The 15,284-nt window shown below is 42.0% G+C and overlaps 1 protein-coding gene across 2 annotated transcripts in view; it reads right to left on the bottom strand.

Annotated features, from left to right (window-relative positions):
* FBXL17 (F-box and leucine rich repeat protein 17) overlaps nt 1-15,284 on the bottom strand; it is a 475,832-nt gene that overhangs the window by 9,581 nt on the left and 450,967 nt on the right. For both annotated transcript variants that reach the window (XM_027100329.1, XM_027100336.1), the window contains one exon: nt 11,928-12,070. In XM_027100329.1, the coding sequence (XP_026956130.1) occupies nt 11,928-12,070 (143 nt within the window). The remainder of the gene's footprint in view (nt 1-11,927; nt 12,071-15,284) is intronic.

The following is a 15,284-nucleotide window of genomic DNA, read 5'->3' as shown; positions in this document are numbered from 1 at the left end:
ACTCTTCACAGACTCCTGGGCAACAGCCACTCACTGCTAACAGCCCCACAGGCTGACTTCTGGGCAATATGCCTCCAGAGTCGGCCTCCCTCTGAGCTTCTTGGCTCCCGGGACAGCGTGCTGGCTGTCCGTGGGACCTGGCATTCACCGGGTGACAGCTGCTCTTTCACCAAGTGCCCACTGGCCCCAAGATGGGCATGTATTAAAACGGATAAAATAAGGGTGACATGAATTTAGTAATACCTCAAATTTGCATGTAAATGAGATGAGTCATCTAAGTGCAGTTTAAAATATTGTAAATAGGACACTAAGAAGAGAATAAAAGAGCAGACAATAACAGTGATTTTGCCAGGACCCTCACAGCAACCACATGCACTGGGCTCTCCGCAGGCCAGGGTAGATTTTTTTGATGATTCTATTTCCCTCCCTTTGCAGCAGGACGTTTCATGTCCCTGTTTGGGTGGCATACCCCATCCGGCTAATGTTTCCCTGTGATCAGAGCAGGGAGGTCCAGGACACCAGGAATCTGGCGCCACTGTTACAATCTCTCACCTCATCTCTTTCCCTTCAGCTGCAAGCCTAGCGTCCCAGCAGCCAGCAGCTCAACAGGCAGAGAGAGGCTGCAGGCGGACCCCACAGGGAAGCGAAAGGCTGGTGAGGGCTGTGGAATGATTCTCGGCATGAGTGGAGCGCCCAGCTCCTTTTCTCCACCCTGCAGGCAGCTTCACGTGCCTTTCCTTCCCGCTTCCTTTCTCAGTCAAACCAAAGCCTTTCTCCACACTCCACAGTGACTCATACGTAACAAATGATCAATCCACGTTTACTGATGTGGGACGAATTAAGCTGTGTCAATAATGCCCCCAAAGGAGAATCATTTAAGAGCTCTTTGGACTTCATCCGCAGAAGTAGCCAAAGAATTCGAGGGACAGTTTACCCCAGAAAACCTTTTGCAGTTATTGAAATTAGGGTATAACTAAGAATGTTCAGAACACCACACACACAGTTTAGGTGGTCTTAGGTATATAACTCATAGTGGTGGGACAGCAGTGATTGTAAAATGAAAGTAATTAACCTGAACATGCTCTGTCTGGGGGCCCTAAGGGGAAACAGGTGTTCAGCCTCGGAAAACGTTTCTCAGTGGATTTCCTATGAAGTCAAAGTGGCTTGGATTTAACTTTGAAATACAAATAACGAATTTAAAAAATTAAACTGTGTCTGCAACCAGGAATACGAACAAGAATACAGTGGTTCTCAGCCCAACTGCTCATTAGAATCACCTGGGGATCTCTGAAAAATCCCAGTGCCCAGGCCATAACCCAGACTAAATGTAACCCAACCTTGGAGGAATGGGACCCAGGCATTAGTATTTTTTAAAGCTCCTAGGAGATTCCAATGTGCAGCTCAGGCTGATGGAAGAGCTCCTAGAGGGCGCAGGTGGTTTCTGCACTTGGGAATCTGAAATCAAGGTCTGAACTACCATCACAGGTAACAAGTACCCACCCACCTCCCGTGCCACCACCACATTAAACACTGAGTCAGGGGTTCTGGAGGAAAGAAGCTATTGCTCCTACAGCTTGTTGGTCCATCTTGTTTCAGATATTCATCACTGTCTGAAACAAAATGTATATTCTTTGAGTGTAGCAAAAACAGACTGGTTTCCTGTCCTTCCACCTTGGTCTTCCATCTCCAGTTGGGCACAGCCAAAGGAGGTGGCCACCTGACCTTCCCAACAGCTAACGGAGGGAAAGATTCCCCTAAACCCAGTTCACACAAGGACGTAGTGCTTCCTCAAGGACCACTCAAAAGGTGAGAGGAGAGGGCACACATGACTGAGTATTTAATATAATTTTTAAGAAGAAAATGATTATCTTATTGGAGCTTAAAAGCCACCTGCTAAATTATGGGCATCGGCTGATTACAGGACACCCATAATGCACTATGCCTCATGCATGAACCTCATACCAAGAGCCTGAGGCCTTTAAGGATTTTTTTTTTTATATAGAGGTAAGAAATATTACTTTTGGGTGGCAAAAAACTCATCTAAAAATCCCAAAGCGTAGAAGGAGACAGATACTGAGAATGCAATGAACCTGACAGAGGCAGGCTCATAAATTCAGTCAACTTTGTCAAATGCAGTCACTCCATTTCAGGATCTGCAATGACTGGCAGTGCCATGCTCTGGCACTATCACAACAGGCCTGGATTCACGCTGTCTCTTTTTCATGAAATGTGGGTTTCCTGTTAACACTGGCATTGCTTCTGTTCACTTGAATTAGCATGGTGAGAAAGCCGCGAAGAACCTGGGAGGATGGAGATCACAGAAACGCCTGCAGTACTAAGTGAGAACCGGGGCTCACCAACCTGAAGCCTCTGATTAGAGATTAGTGTGACAGGAGTCCAAAAACTAGACTGTCAGAGAGAAAAATTAGTGACATTTTCATTCCCTGTTTCACCAAGTGATCCTTCACCTGGAAGGATGTTTCAAGCCAATTGGAAGCTCCAGGTACACAGTATTCCATAGGACGTTCTGAGGCCACAAACCCATGGAACTGACCCATCGTGCAAGTCTGTACATTTTTGGTATAGATTTGCATGTGCAATGCAGGTTAGAACCAAAATTGACATGTGTGGGACACCAGGATGGAGAAAGCCACTCGGGGAGTCTTGGTGGCGCTCTAAATGATTCAGTAAAAGACTATTTGAGAAAACCTGGGTCCTAATAAGATAATTAACACTGTCACTAAGTGACCGGTAAGTGTAATATATTTATGGAACACATCTGCGTGTTTCTAAATTAAACTTGCAAAGTTAAGCTGAAAAACACAATTGAGGGAGAAAACTCTCAGAACCAAAACTTATGTTTTCTTTTGTGCGTAATGGCTTTCTTGATTTCAGTTTTTATTTTCTTACATAAAGCCTAGGACAGTGGTAATTACCCATGGACACCTGACGAAAAAGAAATCTTTCTAAAATTGAGTTTCCATCAGGTAGAATTTAGGGATTTGACATGTTTCCTAAAACAAGTTTATTAGCAGCAAAAATGTATTCTGTATAAAAGTGATAAATCCATAAATTAAAGTTTAAAAACCTGAAAATAAGTGATATTTTTGGCTTTCAGAAGAGAGACTCTACATAAATCAGAGCATTTCAGGGTTAGGCTCTGAAGGATGCTGAGTCCCGTCCCACACAGCAGATGTCTGAACTCTGTCCTTGACTGACCTGAACCCTTGAGGCTGCACTCAGAATTCCCCAGCTACAGGAAACTGGTATTAAATCCAAGGTGTCATCTTTCTTATTTATTTCCCTCTGTCTAGATACTTTTTGTTACCTATCAAATTATTCAGAGGCAGTGGGATCTAATGGTTTTCAAACTTGCTTTTGACTGTACAATACTTCTGCACACCAAAGTAATAAATAAGTATACAAACCAAATAAATAACTGGATAAAGCAATAAAAGGGGGGGTGCTCTGGCTGATGTTAGGTGCAAGGACCAGGCCCCACGGCCTCTTAGCCACTCTGTCATTCCTGGAGGCTCTGAGGAACCTCCTCAGAACCTTGGAGCCACACAGAATGCAGATGAGGAACAATCCCCAATCCATCTATCCATCATCCAACACATATTTGTTTAGCATCTGTTACGTACCAGCCACTGTGGTAGGGCCTGGCAATATAACATAGACTAGAAGCCCATGGATCTTATATTCCAAGGAGGAGGGGAGTCATGGGGGTGAGAATGTAAGAATTTACCACCACTACAAGTAAGAGCTAATATTCACTGTTTACTTCATGTAAGGACTTTTACACATATTAACTCACTTCATCCTCTCAATAGCCTAGGAGATAGCTGCTGTTTTTATTTCCACTTTACAGATGAGGGAACAGAGGCACAGAGAAGCAGTATGGGAGGTGGAGATAGAAAAGCCAGGAGTGTGGCGACACTGGAGACAACAGAAAAGCATCCTCACTAAGGAGGGAGTGGTTACCATGTGGATGCAGCTGCTCAGAGATGGAGCAAGTTGTGGTTAGAGAAAATGGAAACTGGATTTGGTGACACGGAAGTTACTGGCGACCTTGCAGAACAAAAAGAGAGTGTATGGAGTGGTGAAAAGTAAGGACAACTGTGCATAGTTAATCCTTTTCAGGAACTGAACGGCTGAGTGCCAGAAAGATAAAACTGGAGAGGACCATAGCTGAAAGCCAGGTGGGACCAAAGTGAAGTTCTTCTTGTAGAAGAAACAGAATCGCGGGTGCCGCTTTTGAAAATTAATTTACAGTCTGATAGCACGGTAACTGCCCATTTACTTGTCTGTCTTCCCTAGCAGGCTGCAGGCTCCATGGGGTAGGAACTCTATCTCGTTCACTGTTTTTTCTGACCTGTCTCCTATTACAGTTACTGGAACACAGTAAGGAGCTCAATAGATATTTCTTTTTTTTCTTTTTTTTTTTGCGGTACACGGGCCTCTCACTGTTGTGGCCTCTCCCGTTGCGGAGCACAGGTTCTGGACACGCAGGCTCAGTGGCCATGGCTCACGGGTCCAGCCGCTCCGCGGCATGTGGGATCTTCCCGGACCGGGGCACGAACCCATGTCCCCTGCATCGGCAGGCGGACTCTCAACCACTGCGCCACCAGGGAAGCCCAATAGATATTTCTTGAATAAATGGATAAAATATATAATAAAAATTGGACGCTGGGGAAGGAAGCTTAGGTTTTCTCTTGAAAAACTACTTGCCAAACAAAGTTTTCATTAGACCCAGCATGGCGGGGCCCCGGTAACCTGCTGCTGAGTGGCTGGGCCTCGGGGGCAGGCCGGCCGGTTCCATTCCACGGAGCCACGGTCCCCCAGTCTCCTGAGCCTCAGCAGGACGTCCTTGTTTCTACTTTGTGAAGTCAGGTGCTTCAGAGTTCTGGGATCTAATCGGAGCTCCATTAAGAAACTGCTGTCACCTTTTCTATTCCTAAATTAGAAAAATAATATGATCCTGCAACCTAATTCTTTCTCATACTTACTTAAGCCAAATCAAAGTTCCAAGGAGATTATTTACTGCAAAGCAATGATGCTCCAGGGAGCCTTCAGGCAAAGTCCAACATAACATCCTATTCACCCCACAGCATTTGGGGAGCAGTAGGCCCCTCCTGCCTCCTTTTATAAAAAAAACAAAAACAATTTCACTATACATCCATCCCGTAACAGAAGTGAGCAAAACATAAGCAAGTACTTGCACACTCCCTTACAAGGTTCCAGGGAGATGCCGTTTTTCTTGAAGAAACAAACCAGCCTGGAACTGACTGGCGGTCAGACTTGCCGAGTCTTACTCTTACTTACTCTCTCTGTTCACAGAGCCCTGCTGGTCTCTAGGTTTCTTCTTCCTCTATAAGTTTGACTGTCATTTAATGGGTCCTAACTATTAAAAAACAAAAAATGGATCGTATTTTTTTTCTTTTAAGAATTGCTGTCTAAGTCTCAGGGCCCTAGTTTTCTTTGGAAGATCTTAGCGTGTGAATTTATATTCATGGCTAGCATATACGAACTAGGCAGTTCATATCATGGTTAAGTATCAGATAGGATTCCAGAGCAGCCATGTATACATGAATAAATAATAATGATAATAATGATAATAGTTGACATACACTGAGTGCTTACAGAGTACATGACATTCGGCTAAGTGCTTTATTGCAATATCTCATATAATCTCATAACAACCCCCTGGGGTAAATATTACCCCCATTTTCAGATGGTAACACAGGGTTTTAGAGACTAAGTTGTCCAAAGTCCCACAGATAGTAAAGTGAAGGATGTAGAATTTGAAAACCTAGTGGTTTGACACTAGTGCTCGCCAATTTAACCTCTGTCATAAAACTCCACACCAGTGTCTCTTGCTTTATTACCGAAATACAGGAAAGGCCTTTCAGTTACCACTTCGTAGAGGTTTAGGTGAGGAGGGCTGGAAGAAGAAGGGATGGGAACTTGGCTAAAATGAGGTTGAGAGATCACCTCTGAGTTTCAGCTGATGTGTTTTTCCCTGTTTCAATTACCAGCAATAATCAGGAGAGGGTTGTAAAAATGTGTTTTAAAGTATTCCTGTGCGGAAATCACTGGAAGAAACTGTTTCATCAGCAAAAGGAACAAGATGCTGATACTTCAAGTGAAGGACTTAAGTGCAGATTTCAGAGCCCCAGCCATACTCTCTCCCCATTTTTCATCTCCCCTTTCTCTTGGCGCGCATGGCATTGCGGGCTGTTCGGGTAACGGTTATGTCTCCCCCGATCTATAGGAGTGCACGATCTGATACAGTCAGACCACTCCTGACTTATTAGGAGAGAAAGTTTTGTTTTGTTTTTTTCACTTTATTTTCTTTGATAAGGCATACTTTGCAATATTCAATTTTGGCCATGGGCAATCTGGAGACATCTGTGGATATACACTGTGGGGAGAGGGGAGTCCCTGCAGGTACGCACTTTGTTTCATGGCTGAAGTGCTACCCAAACAGTCCTGGACACAGTGCCCCACACATTATTTTTCCCTTAAACTGATTTTTCCAGTTAGTTCTGTATATTAGTTACAGAGTCCTATATTATTTTCCCCATAGGGCTTTCCTGCTCATGATTCCTAAACAAGCTGATAAAAACTCCATTTTCCCCACAGAAATCTTTATGTTGTTGAGGCTTTCTCTTACCATAATTACTTCCTGAAAAATGCAGTGGTCAATGCTTCCTGAATATTTTTACATTAAAATGGGCACATAAAACTTGACCCTTGAGATTTTAAGGTTGCAAAGCAGATTCCTGGCTTTAAAGAGCTGACTGGTTGCTATTACTTGCTTTCTGTATTGACTTCTCATTGATTTGATTCAATCTCTCTACCATTTCAATGAGGAGCTCTGTGCGAAAATAAGGATTTCTTGTGACCTGAAGAAATCTTTTCTTAGGAAAAGAAAATCATCTGTTTCATTCCTTCACTAAGTACTTCAGGAATCAGGCCAGGTCGAGGAGAAAGGTCTTGGCAGTGGCAGTTTGATGAGAAGTGAATTAATTTGATTATTTCCATGGTGTGGATCAATAATAGTCAGCCTCCACAGAGGCCCCTGGCCTGAAGGCAGCTGGCTAGTCAATAGGAACACACAGAGGTGCTCTCCTCCCCCAGCAGCCTCTCTGATCTTTTCTGGGTGGACTCTTCACGCCTGTGTAATTCTAATTTATGTCAACTAGAAATCAAAGAAATTCCAACAGGCTTTGGTCATAGGACATTGGGGTGGACCTTTCAAACTCTATTTATGTCTATTCCTTAAGTAATGTGTCCCCCACAGCCCTCCTGGCGCCTCTACAGGCCAAGGAGAGGTAGCTTCTCAGCAGAAGGGCTGCTACCTGCTCTGGGCAAAGGCAGAGGAACGCAGTTAGGTAAATCGAGGTACGCTTTCTCCTTCCTATGGACAGCTCTGCAGAAACATAAGAACTAATAAGCATTTTGAGCAAAACGCTTTGCCAAGAGTGGCTCCCTCAATAACGCTCTTTGATGATACCCCAGACGCTGGCATTTTCAAATCAAACGAACAGTGTATAAAATTAGTTCTGCATGAAGTTAAAAAAAAAAGTAGAAAGTGAAAGGGAGCTTTTAAAAGCTCCAGCATTTCTTCATCCAACTGCTTTTCACAAGGGTTTGGCATTTGAGAATTGTTACATTTATGATGCTATTTGCTGCTCATAATTCAGGCCCTCTGTCTCCAAACTTCTGTATCAACACTCGCTGCAGAGGTTTCCACCGCGACATTTTATCACTGAGGTTTCCCAAACCAGCCAGGCTGCCTCTGGTGAGGTCTGGTTTCTCAGCCAATACCATGCCACTGGGCTTCCTCCCTTTTCATCAACCTTGTTACCCCAAACATTTTTCATTAACACTGAACGTTACATTTCCATTTGCCCTACAGCTTTCCCAGGAATTTTTTTTCTTTTTGTCCTTTTTAGTTTGTTCTCCATCCAAACTGCCATGTAAGAAGTGAGAAAAATATCATATTAGTAGAAGAAACAGATCTGTATAGAATCTAGAATTCACTGAAGTCGTGAAAATGATTTCTGTGACCAAAGCCACTGCCTGTCTGTAATTGTGGAAAGCAGAAAAAACATACTGCTCTTCTTAGACAGTCCCCTTGGTTATACAAGTAGTTTTAACTAAATCACCAAACAAATGCGTGTTAAGTTGATAGGTGATTTCGGGTCAACTCTAATTCCCAAGGTCAAGTAAGCCTTTGAACAGTCTTTAAGAATATAAGTTCACCCCAATTCATCAAAGCCGTCTCACACAGTGTTTTCTTCTCTGGGTTCTTACAATGCGCTAAAGTTTAGGAGATTAAGTGGCCTCGGCTTCAAAACCGAAAGTAATGCCTCTAACGTGCTTATCCATCCAGCAGTTGGAAAAGCTACTCAAACAGGGGCTTCTTAATGCGCTTTCTAATTTTACAAGTGTGGGGGGAACACTGCATTTGTCTAACGGCTGGAGGACTCCTTCCTAGGAGTCACCAATGTTGCAGCCAAATGTACTGCTGTTTAGCTTAGACCCTGACTGATAATCTATATACACGTTGCTTTCATCTGCAAAGAATACATTTAATGTTTCTTATCTGTTCTTTGTCTACCTAATGAAAACGGGAGAAAAAGAAACAGAGGAAAAACGCTTTTTTTCCTACAACAAATACAATGCATTTTGTTATTTAATTCTTCAGAAGCTCAAGTGAGGAAAAAAGCAGACGTTTGGTATAGCTTCCAAATCAAATATAAGTGGCCCCAAATGAAAGAAAATAGAATTAGCCTTCAATATTTCTGAGAACCCTAGAATTGCAGGACATGAACCCTGGGACACACAGATATCACAAACCCCATCTCTCTCCAAGGCAGGGATCCCACTGGCAACATGCCTGACAAGGGGGCTAGTTGTGGAAACCAGTGAGGTCTCTTGCCCCCTCCTTTAGCTCCAGTTGGTGTGCAGAGGGGAAAGAGAACTCAAATGAACAAGTTTTTAGTGGTTAGCAGATTAGGTTAAGGTACAGGGAGAAGAGTAATAGGTCTAAATTAATTTTGTTCTTTAATTCTTTGTTGGCACAGATGATCACGTTGAGACAGTGGCTCTTTGTCTCTGTATCCTAATAGTAATTTCACTGTTTCCTGTTTCTGTTCTTCTATTCTTTCTCCATTATTTTTCTTATCCTAGCCGCTAGACCACCAGGGAGCCACATCTCCATTATTCTCCTTAATACTTTCTGTTTCCTTACCTATTTGAATTGTTTTATCTTCAACTCACCCTTTTCCCCCACTGCAAATCTTTCTTCAGCATTATGCCTGGATCAGTAAGTTGATTCCAAATACACTGTCCCACAGAGGCATTAGTTTTCCTTCGTAAAGTGTGTTGAAAATGTGATTATTGATATATTTATGTAGAAAATAATAATCTTAAATTTAAGTGACAAAAAAGTAAAAGGGCAACATCTTCTTTAATCTGAGTTAATTTCTTTCTTCTTTTTTAAAATTTCCTTTCAAAATGGCAGGCAATACAGTTTTTTTCTCATTTGGAAATTCAAATATCAAAACACAGGTTAATATAATGATGATGATAAGAATAATCATTAACACTGAGCATTTTATATATAACAAGCTTTACTCTAAGGGCTTGATATATGTTCACTCATTTAAATGCTCGTAGCATTTCCATGATTATCATCCTTATAGTAAATGACGAAACAGAGAGGTTAAATAACTGCCCAAGATGACACAACTAAGTGCAGAGCCCAGATCTGAACCTGAACTCTGGCTCCAGAGTCCATGTCCTCAGCTACTAACTTCTTTTCTTTGCTACTCATATCTTCCTTTGAATCTTGATAACTTTAAAATCTGGAGACGGGCAGCGTAATACAAATGTCAAAGACAGAATAGCTAATCACGCTAGATCTCCAACCAACTAAATCAACCCGCAGGCTTTTAAGTGCAAGGTTTTACACGCGCTGTGTGTGTGGTTTGGAAACTTCTTCCGTCCCCACAGAACTTCCCGTGTTTGGTCCTGAGCTGCCTTAAGTCTGAGGATGCCAGACGGCAGGCCTGGGCCATGCTGCTGCAGGCTGTGGTCGGACGGCTGGGTGCGAGAGCCAACGGGCTCTCAGAGCAGCAGGCTGGTTGGAGAAAGGATTCAGAGGCCACCTGAGGAAAGGGCTAAAACCCTCAGGAATATCGCTCATCAAAACCTCCTTCTGATCCCATTTTGGACTAATCTGCATTTAGGTAGAAAAGGATCCATTACCTAACTGAAAATTGGCAAAACGCTGGTCAGCAAATATGTCTGGAATAATCTTCTGCACTAACTGGAACACTAATTTCTACAATTCATCTCTGAAGGTGAAGCTGATCTCAACAAATCTAAAGAGTATGGACTAGAAACATGGTGACTTCTGAGAATGGTTGTGGCTACAAAGATACATTTTGAATGCATACATTTTGGCATCCTTGCTTAGGTAGTTCTCATGTAGCAATTCCTTCTGGTGAAGCTGAGAAGCTCTGCTGTCACGGTTTAGTGTTTCTAGAACACTCTGCCTACTGTGGACCCTTTTATCTGTTTTAAAAGAAGTCATTTTAAAGTGACAGGGTTAGTAGCAGTGTTAGGTTAGTTAGTAGTGAAATCTGAGGGAGACTTGCAACCCCTGGGTCTCTGCTGTTGCTTAGTAACAAAGTCAGTCAGCTTTCTAGGCTGGGCTTAGAATATATAATAAAATCTCTCTAAACATAACTAACTGGCAAAGGCCTAGTATAAGTTGGGATTGTAAAGCATATGGAGAAAAGAACTAGGTCAATTAACAAAAATGACAAAGATCTTGGGCCATTCTTCTTATTTGCCCCCAGATTTGCTACATTTAGAAAATGCATGTCCTTTGAGAGGCATACATATTTAGTTTCACTCTCATTTCACTCTCATTGCTGGATTTGCTAGATTTGTCCCTAATCACCAATTGTAGAAGTAGCACATGTGTAAATCATTACATGATGCCAGCACTTTCGGAGCAAGTATCTGAGGTGGGTCTTTTCCAAGGAAGCATCCCCTTGCCTGGAGATAGCCCCCAGGGTTTGCCACAGGCCCTGGACACAGACTTGAAGATCTGGGGTAAAGTCTTGGAGGAGTGGCCTTGGGCCAGTGCCTGGTCTTTCTGAGCCTCTATTTTCTCCCCTTCACAGTACAAACGATTACTTCCTAGACTTGTTATAGGGGAAAACATAAAAGTGACAAAGGGGAAGGCACCTCTCTAATGCCTGGTTATCAATTCAGGTTTTGATCATCTTTAGTAAATGCAGCACAATTTCTCAAACTCATGCTCACGTCTCTGGCCAGCTCCACTGACCGTCCGTGGGGCCTCTGGGACCGTTTCTCATCATGTGAGAGAAGTGGCGCCTGAAACGTGGAGAGAGGCAAATTCCCACATAACATTCCCTCACTGGCCCTTTCTTGCCCCCAAATGGCCAGAATACCTAGATGTTGAGCACTGAAATGGCACACTTCAGATTGTGACAAAACAATTTGCCGCTGTGCTTTCCAGCTTACTGTTGTAGGAAACTTGGAACCCAGAACAAAATTTTACTCTTAGACCGTGCACATTGCAGTGTGCCATGCGAACGTTTTTAATTGTGGTCCATAGACTTATGGATAGGAAGCCAAAATCTAAGCTGAGCGTGTGTATGATTGTTTTTTCTTTCTGCATAAGCACGAAATTCATTTTTAAACAGAGAAATTCAAAAATAATCTCAGATAAGTTTAGAAAACCGGGCAACTTACAGTGTAATGGTATATGCATGTGTGTGTATACAAACATATATATATATAGGGAGAGAGGAAGAATATAATATCAAGCTATTAACTACAGTGATATGTAGAAAAGAAACTTGATAGACAACTCTTACTTTATCGCATCTCATCAGCCCCAAATATCTTAGAGACTTGCTGCTCTGTGCAATCAGGGTGGCTCCTTGGTCTGTAATTTCTTTACACCATCCAACATCCACAGTCTCTATTGTCATGCTGTATCGCCCAATGGCTATCAGTGCTGCAGGGAGGGACAAAGGGGAAGAAAGCAAGCATAAACGTTAGCAGGGTAAGGGATCTCTCTATCTCATTATGACTATTTCTCTCATTTCCTCACTAAATTTGTTCCTGAAATGTTGTGTGTAAATGAATGTTTTGTAAACGAAATTCAATTTAAAATGCTTTAGGAAAGCTTGCCCTATGACAAACCCTTTCATAAAGTGAATAATCATGCCATAATTTCCCTTTCATTGGAACATAACATTTTATCAGTTTTACTCATTACAAGGTTACCTGTACTTCCAAACACTCGTATCTGCAGAAGGCATAAATTAAAATGAATTACACATATAACGTTACAGAAAACCCTAAGCAGTAATTAAATTTTACCCAAGATAACTTTAATAATTTTAAAAAAGAAAAAACATGTAAACACCATTTTGAGGTGTGTTATACTGCATATGAATTTCTTTACCAATTGGCATTTTTCTCCCATCTGTTCATCATCTGTAAAATGTAAGAGTATATAATATTTTTCACGTTAGTCCTTCTTGGGACCGCTAGGAATTAAACGTACATTACACATACAGCTGAATTTAATTGGTGCTATGCTAGAGCACAATAAAGGGAATGCATTTGTTATGGGGAATTTCCTCACCGTATCAAAAGTCTTCCTTCTATTAACATATGAAATGAAGCCTGTCATCTGAACATTACGACAGTATCTCTAGTCTTCTTGACTGTTTAGCACTGTACCACTACTGACGTGCAGATGCTTAGCCCATCATCTATGATGTTTACTACTTATCACTGCAAAGCTCCATAACCCATCTTCCTGGCAGAGCAACCAGTCGGTGAATCTGGCTCTTTGCTACAGACTTCTGATTAAATAGACGTGCACACTTCTACCTTTGCAGCACAGGAAAACAGATTTCAATACCTCCAGCCAGAAAAAGTTTACGGTGCATTGGTTTGTAAATGAAAACCCTGAAAACAATGCCAAAAATGTTAAAAAGGAATAATAAATTGTTTGCTAATTATTTCCTCATCCTAAGATAGGATGAGTTGATTTCTGTGACATTAAAAGCGGATGATATTTTCCAATTGATTAGATTGATAAGAGCAGAGTGAATTACTCATGTAAATAAACATTAACTCTTTTTTCACTTTAATTTTTTTTATATAGCAGGTTCTTATTAGTTATCTATTTTATACATGTCAGTGTATATATGTCAATCCCAATCTCCCAATTCATCCCACCACCCCACCCCGCCTCCATCCCCGCTTTCCCCCCTTGGTGTCCATACGTTTGTTCTCTACATCTGTGTCTCTATTTCTGCCTTGCAAGCTGGTTCATTTGTACCATTTTTCTGGATTCCACATATATGCGTTAATATATGATATTTGTTTTTCTCTTTCTGACTTACTGACTTATAGCTCGCAGAAAAAAAAAAAACACTTGGCAAAATCTCTTTGCTAATTACCTAAGTAATTTTTTTTAAACTAGAAAACTCATGCCCATGCATTCAAGTATCAAAGCACTCCGAAGTAGCCAGATATTTAAAGTTTATAAAAACAATAATCATGATCCCAGTGTTTTCCAGTGAAAATGCTATAAAGGAAGAAAAAAAAAATTCCTGGAAGTTCCTCATGTTATCAGTTTGTTGATGTTCTCATCTGTGCACATGCTGTTTTGGCATTTAGTTTTCCAAGGAGGTGGGGCGGGGCAGGGGAAATCTGCAAAGGTTTGCTGAATGGTCTGAGTGATATTTTCGTGTAGTATAAGCAATATCCCAGGTTAATCCCATCGGTGTTCCTGACCTAAGAAAACTATTGTTATCTCTGATTTTGTCATAAATTCCATTGGTCATGAAATCCTGAGGATCTTGTATGATAAAAGAAGTAGAAGGTGCAAAAAGAAATTCCTTTCAATACAAAGTGCTCAAACTGTGATTTCAAAAGATGGAGCACAAGATGCAGGATGACCCCACATTAGTGGATAGCGTACTTTTACTGAGGTTTGAGACTAGAATGTGAAAGCCCTGCACTATCCAGACAACAGTAAATCAAGTGATCTGTGGAGTTTCCAGAGGCTGCTTGATAAGCAAATGAAGAGTTAACAGCTACTAATTCCAGATGCTAAAATCACTAGTGTTTGGTATTTTCCTTTTCTTTTCTTTCTTGTCCAAATTAAAACAAACAGTAAATAAGACAACTGAAGATGAATCAAGGTATTCAGCTTTTGTTTTGCCATAGTTCTATCTACTGAAGTAAGAATTAAATTTTATTTTTCCTTAACTCATTCATTTACTCAACAAACACTTCACGAGCACTCACCCTAGAGCATTTCTCTCCAATACTTATTGACTATCCATGTGCTAGGCATTGGGCTAAGAATTTTAGGCACATTATCTCATTTAATCCTCACAGCAACCTTACAAAATCTTATTGGTAGTTCCATTTTAAAGATCAGGAAACTGAGACACAGAATGATGGAACACCTTTCCCAGTATCACAAGATAGTAAGTGGGGAATAGACAGTAAGCTGAGAGCCGGCTCTCAGTCCTGGCTGCACATCAGATCTACTAGTTCAGAATCACGGGCCCAGGCACCTGGCAATTCCAACATGCTGCACTGCCAGCGTATGGAACTGTGGTGTGACACACCTGGCCTGTGCTCGGTCATAGGGACAGAAAGGTTCACAGAGCTCAGAGGTCAGTTCAGTGGGGATGGCGGGGGGAGGGAGGGTTGGGTGGAAATGAGGAACAACCAAGTAAACAGTCACAACACAATGCTCATCCCCCATCTCTTTCCGTCCCTAACTTCTCACTTTTCAGATCTCGAGTCAAAGGTCAGCTTCTCAGAACCGATTGCCCTGTCATTTTCTGATGTTGGAAATGTTACTATTTATTTGTTCAGTTATATACTATTTTTGCAGCTCACTTCTCCCATTAGAATGACGGATTTCCTATTCACTGTTGTATCCCCAGCATCTAGCATACACCTGGTACAGAATCAGTTCTTAAAAATATTAGTTGAGGGCTTCCCTGGTGGCGCAGTGGTTGAGAGTCCACCTGCCGATGCAGGGGATGCGGGTTCGTGCCCCGGTCCGGGAAGATCCCACATGCCGCGGAACGGCTGGGTCCATGAGCCATGGCCGCTGGGCCTGCGCGTCCGGAGCCTGTGCTCCGCAACGGGAGAGGCCACAACAGTGAGAGGCCCACGTACCAAAAAAA

The sequence above is a fragment of the Aethalodelphis obliquidens genome, unplaced genomic scaffold (genome assembly GCF_003676395.1).
Source record: "Aethalodelphis obliquidens isolate GAN/ISIS:26980383/991018 unplaced genomic scaffold, ASM367639v1 scaffold4, whole genome shotgun sequence".
NCBI classification, from domain to species: Eukaryota; Metazoa; Chordata; class Mammalia; order Artiodactyla; family Delphinidae; genus Aethalodelphis; species Aethalodelphis obliquidens.
The sequence above is the reverse complement of the archived record's forward strand: the minus strand, read 5'-3'. Positions and strand labels throughout refer to the sequence as shown.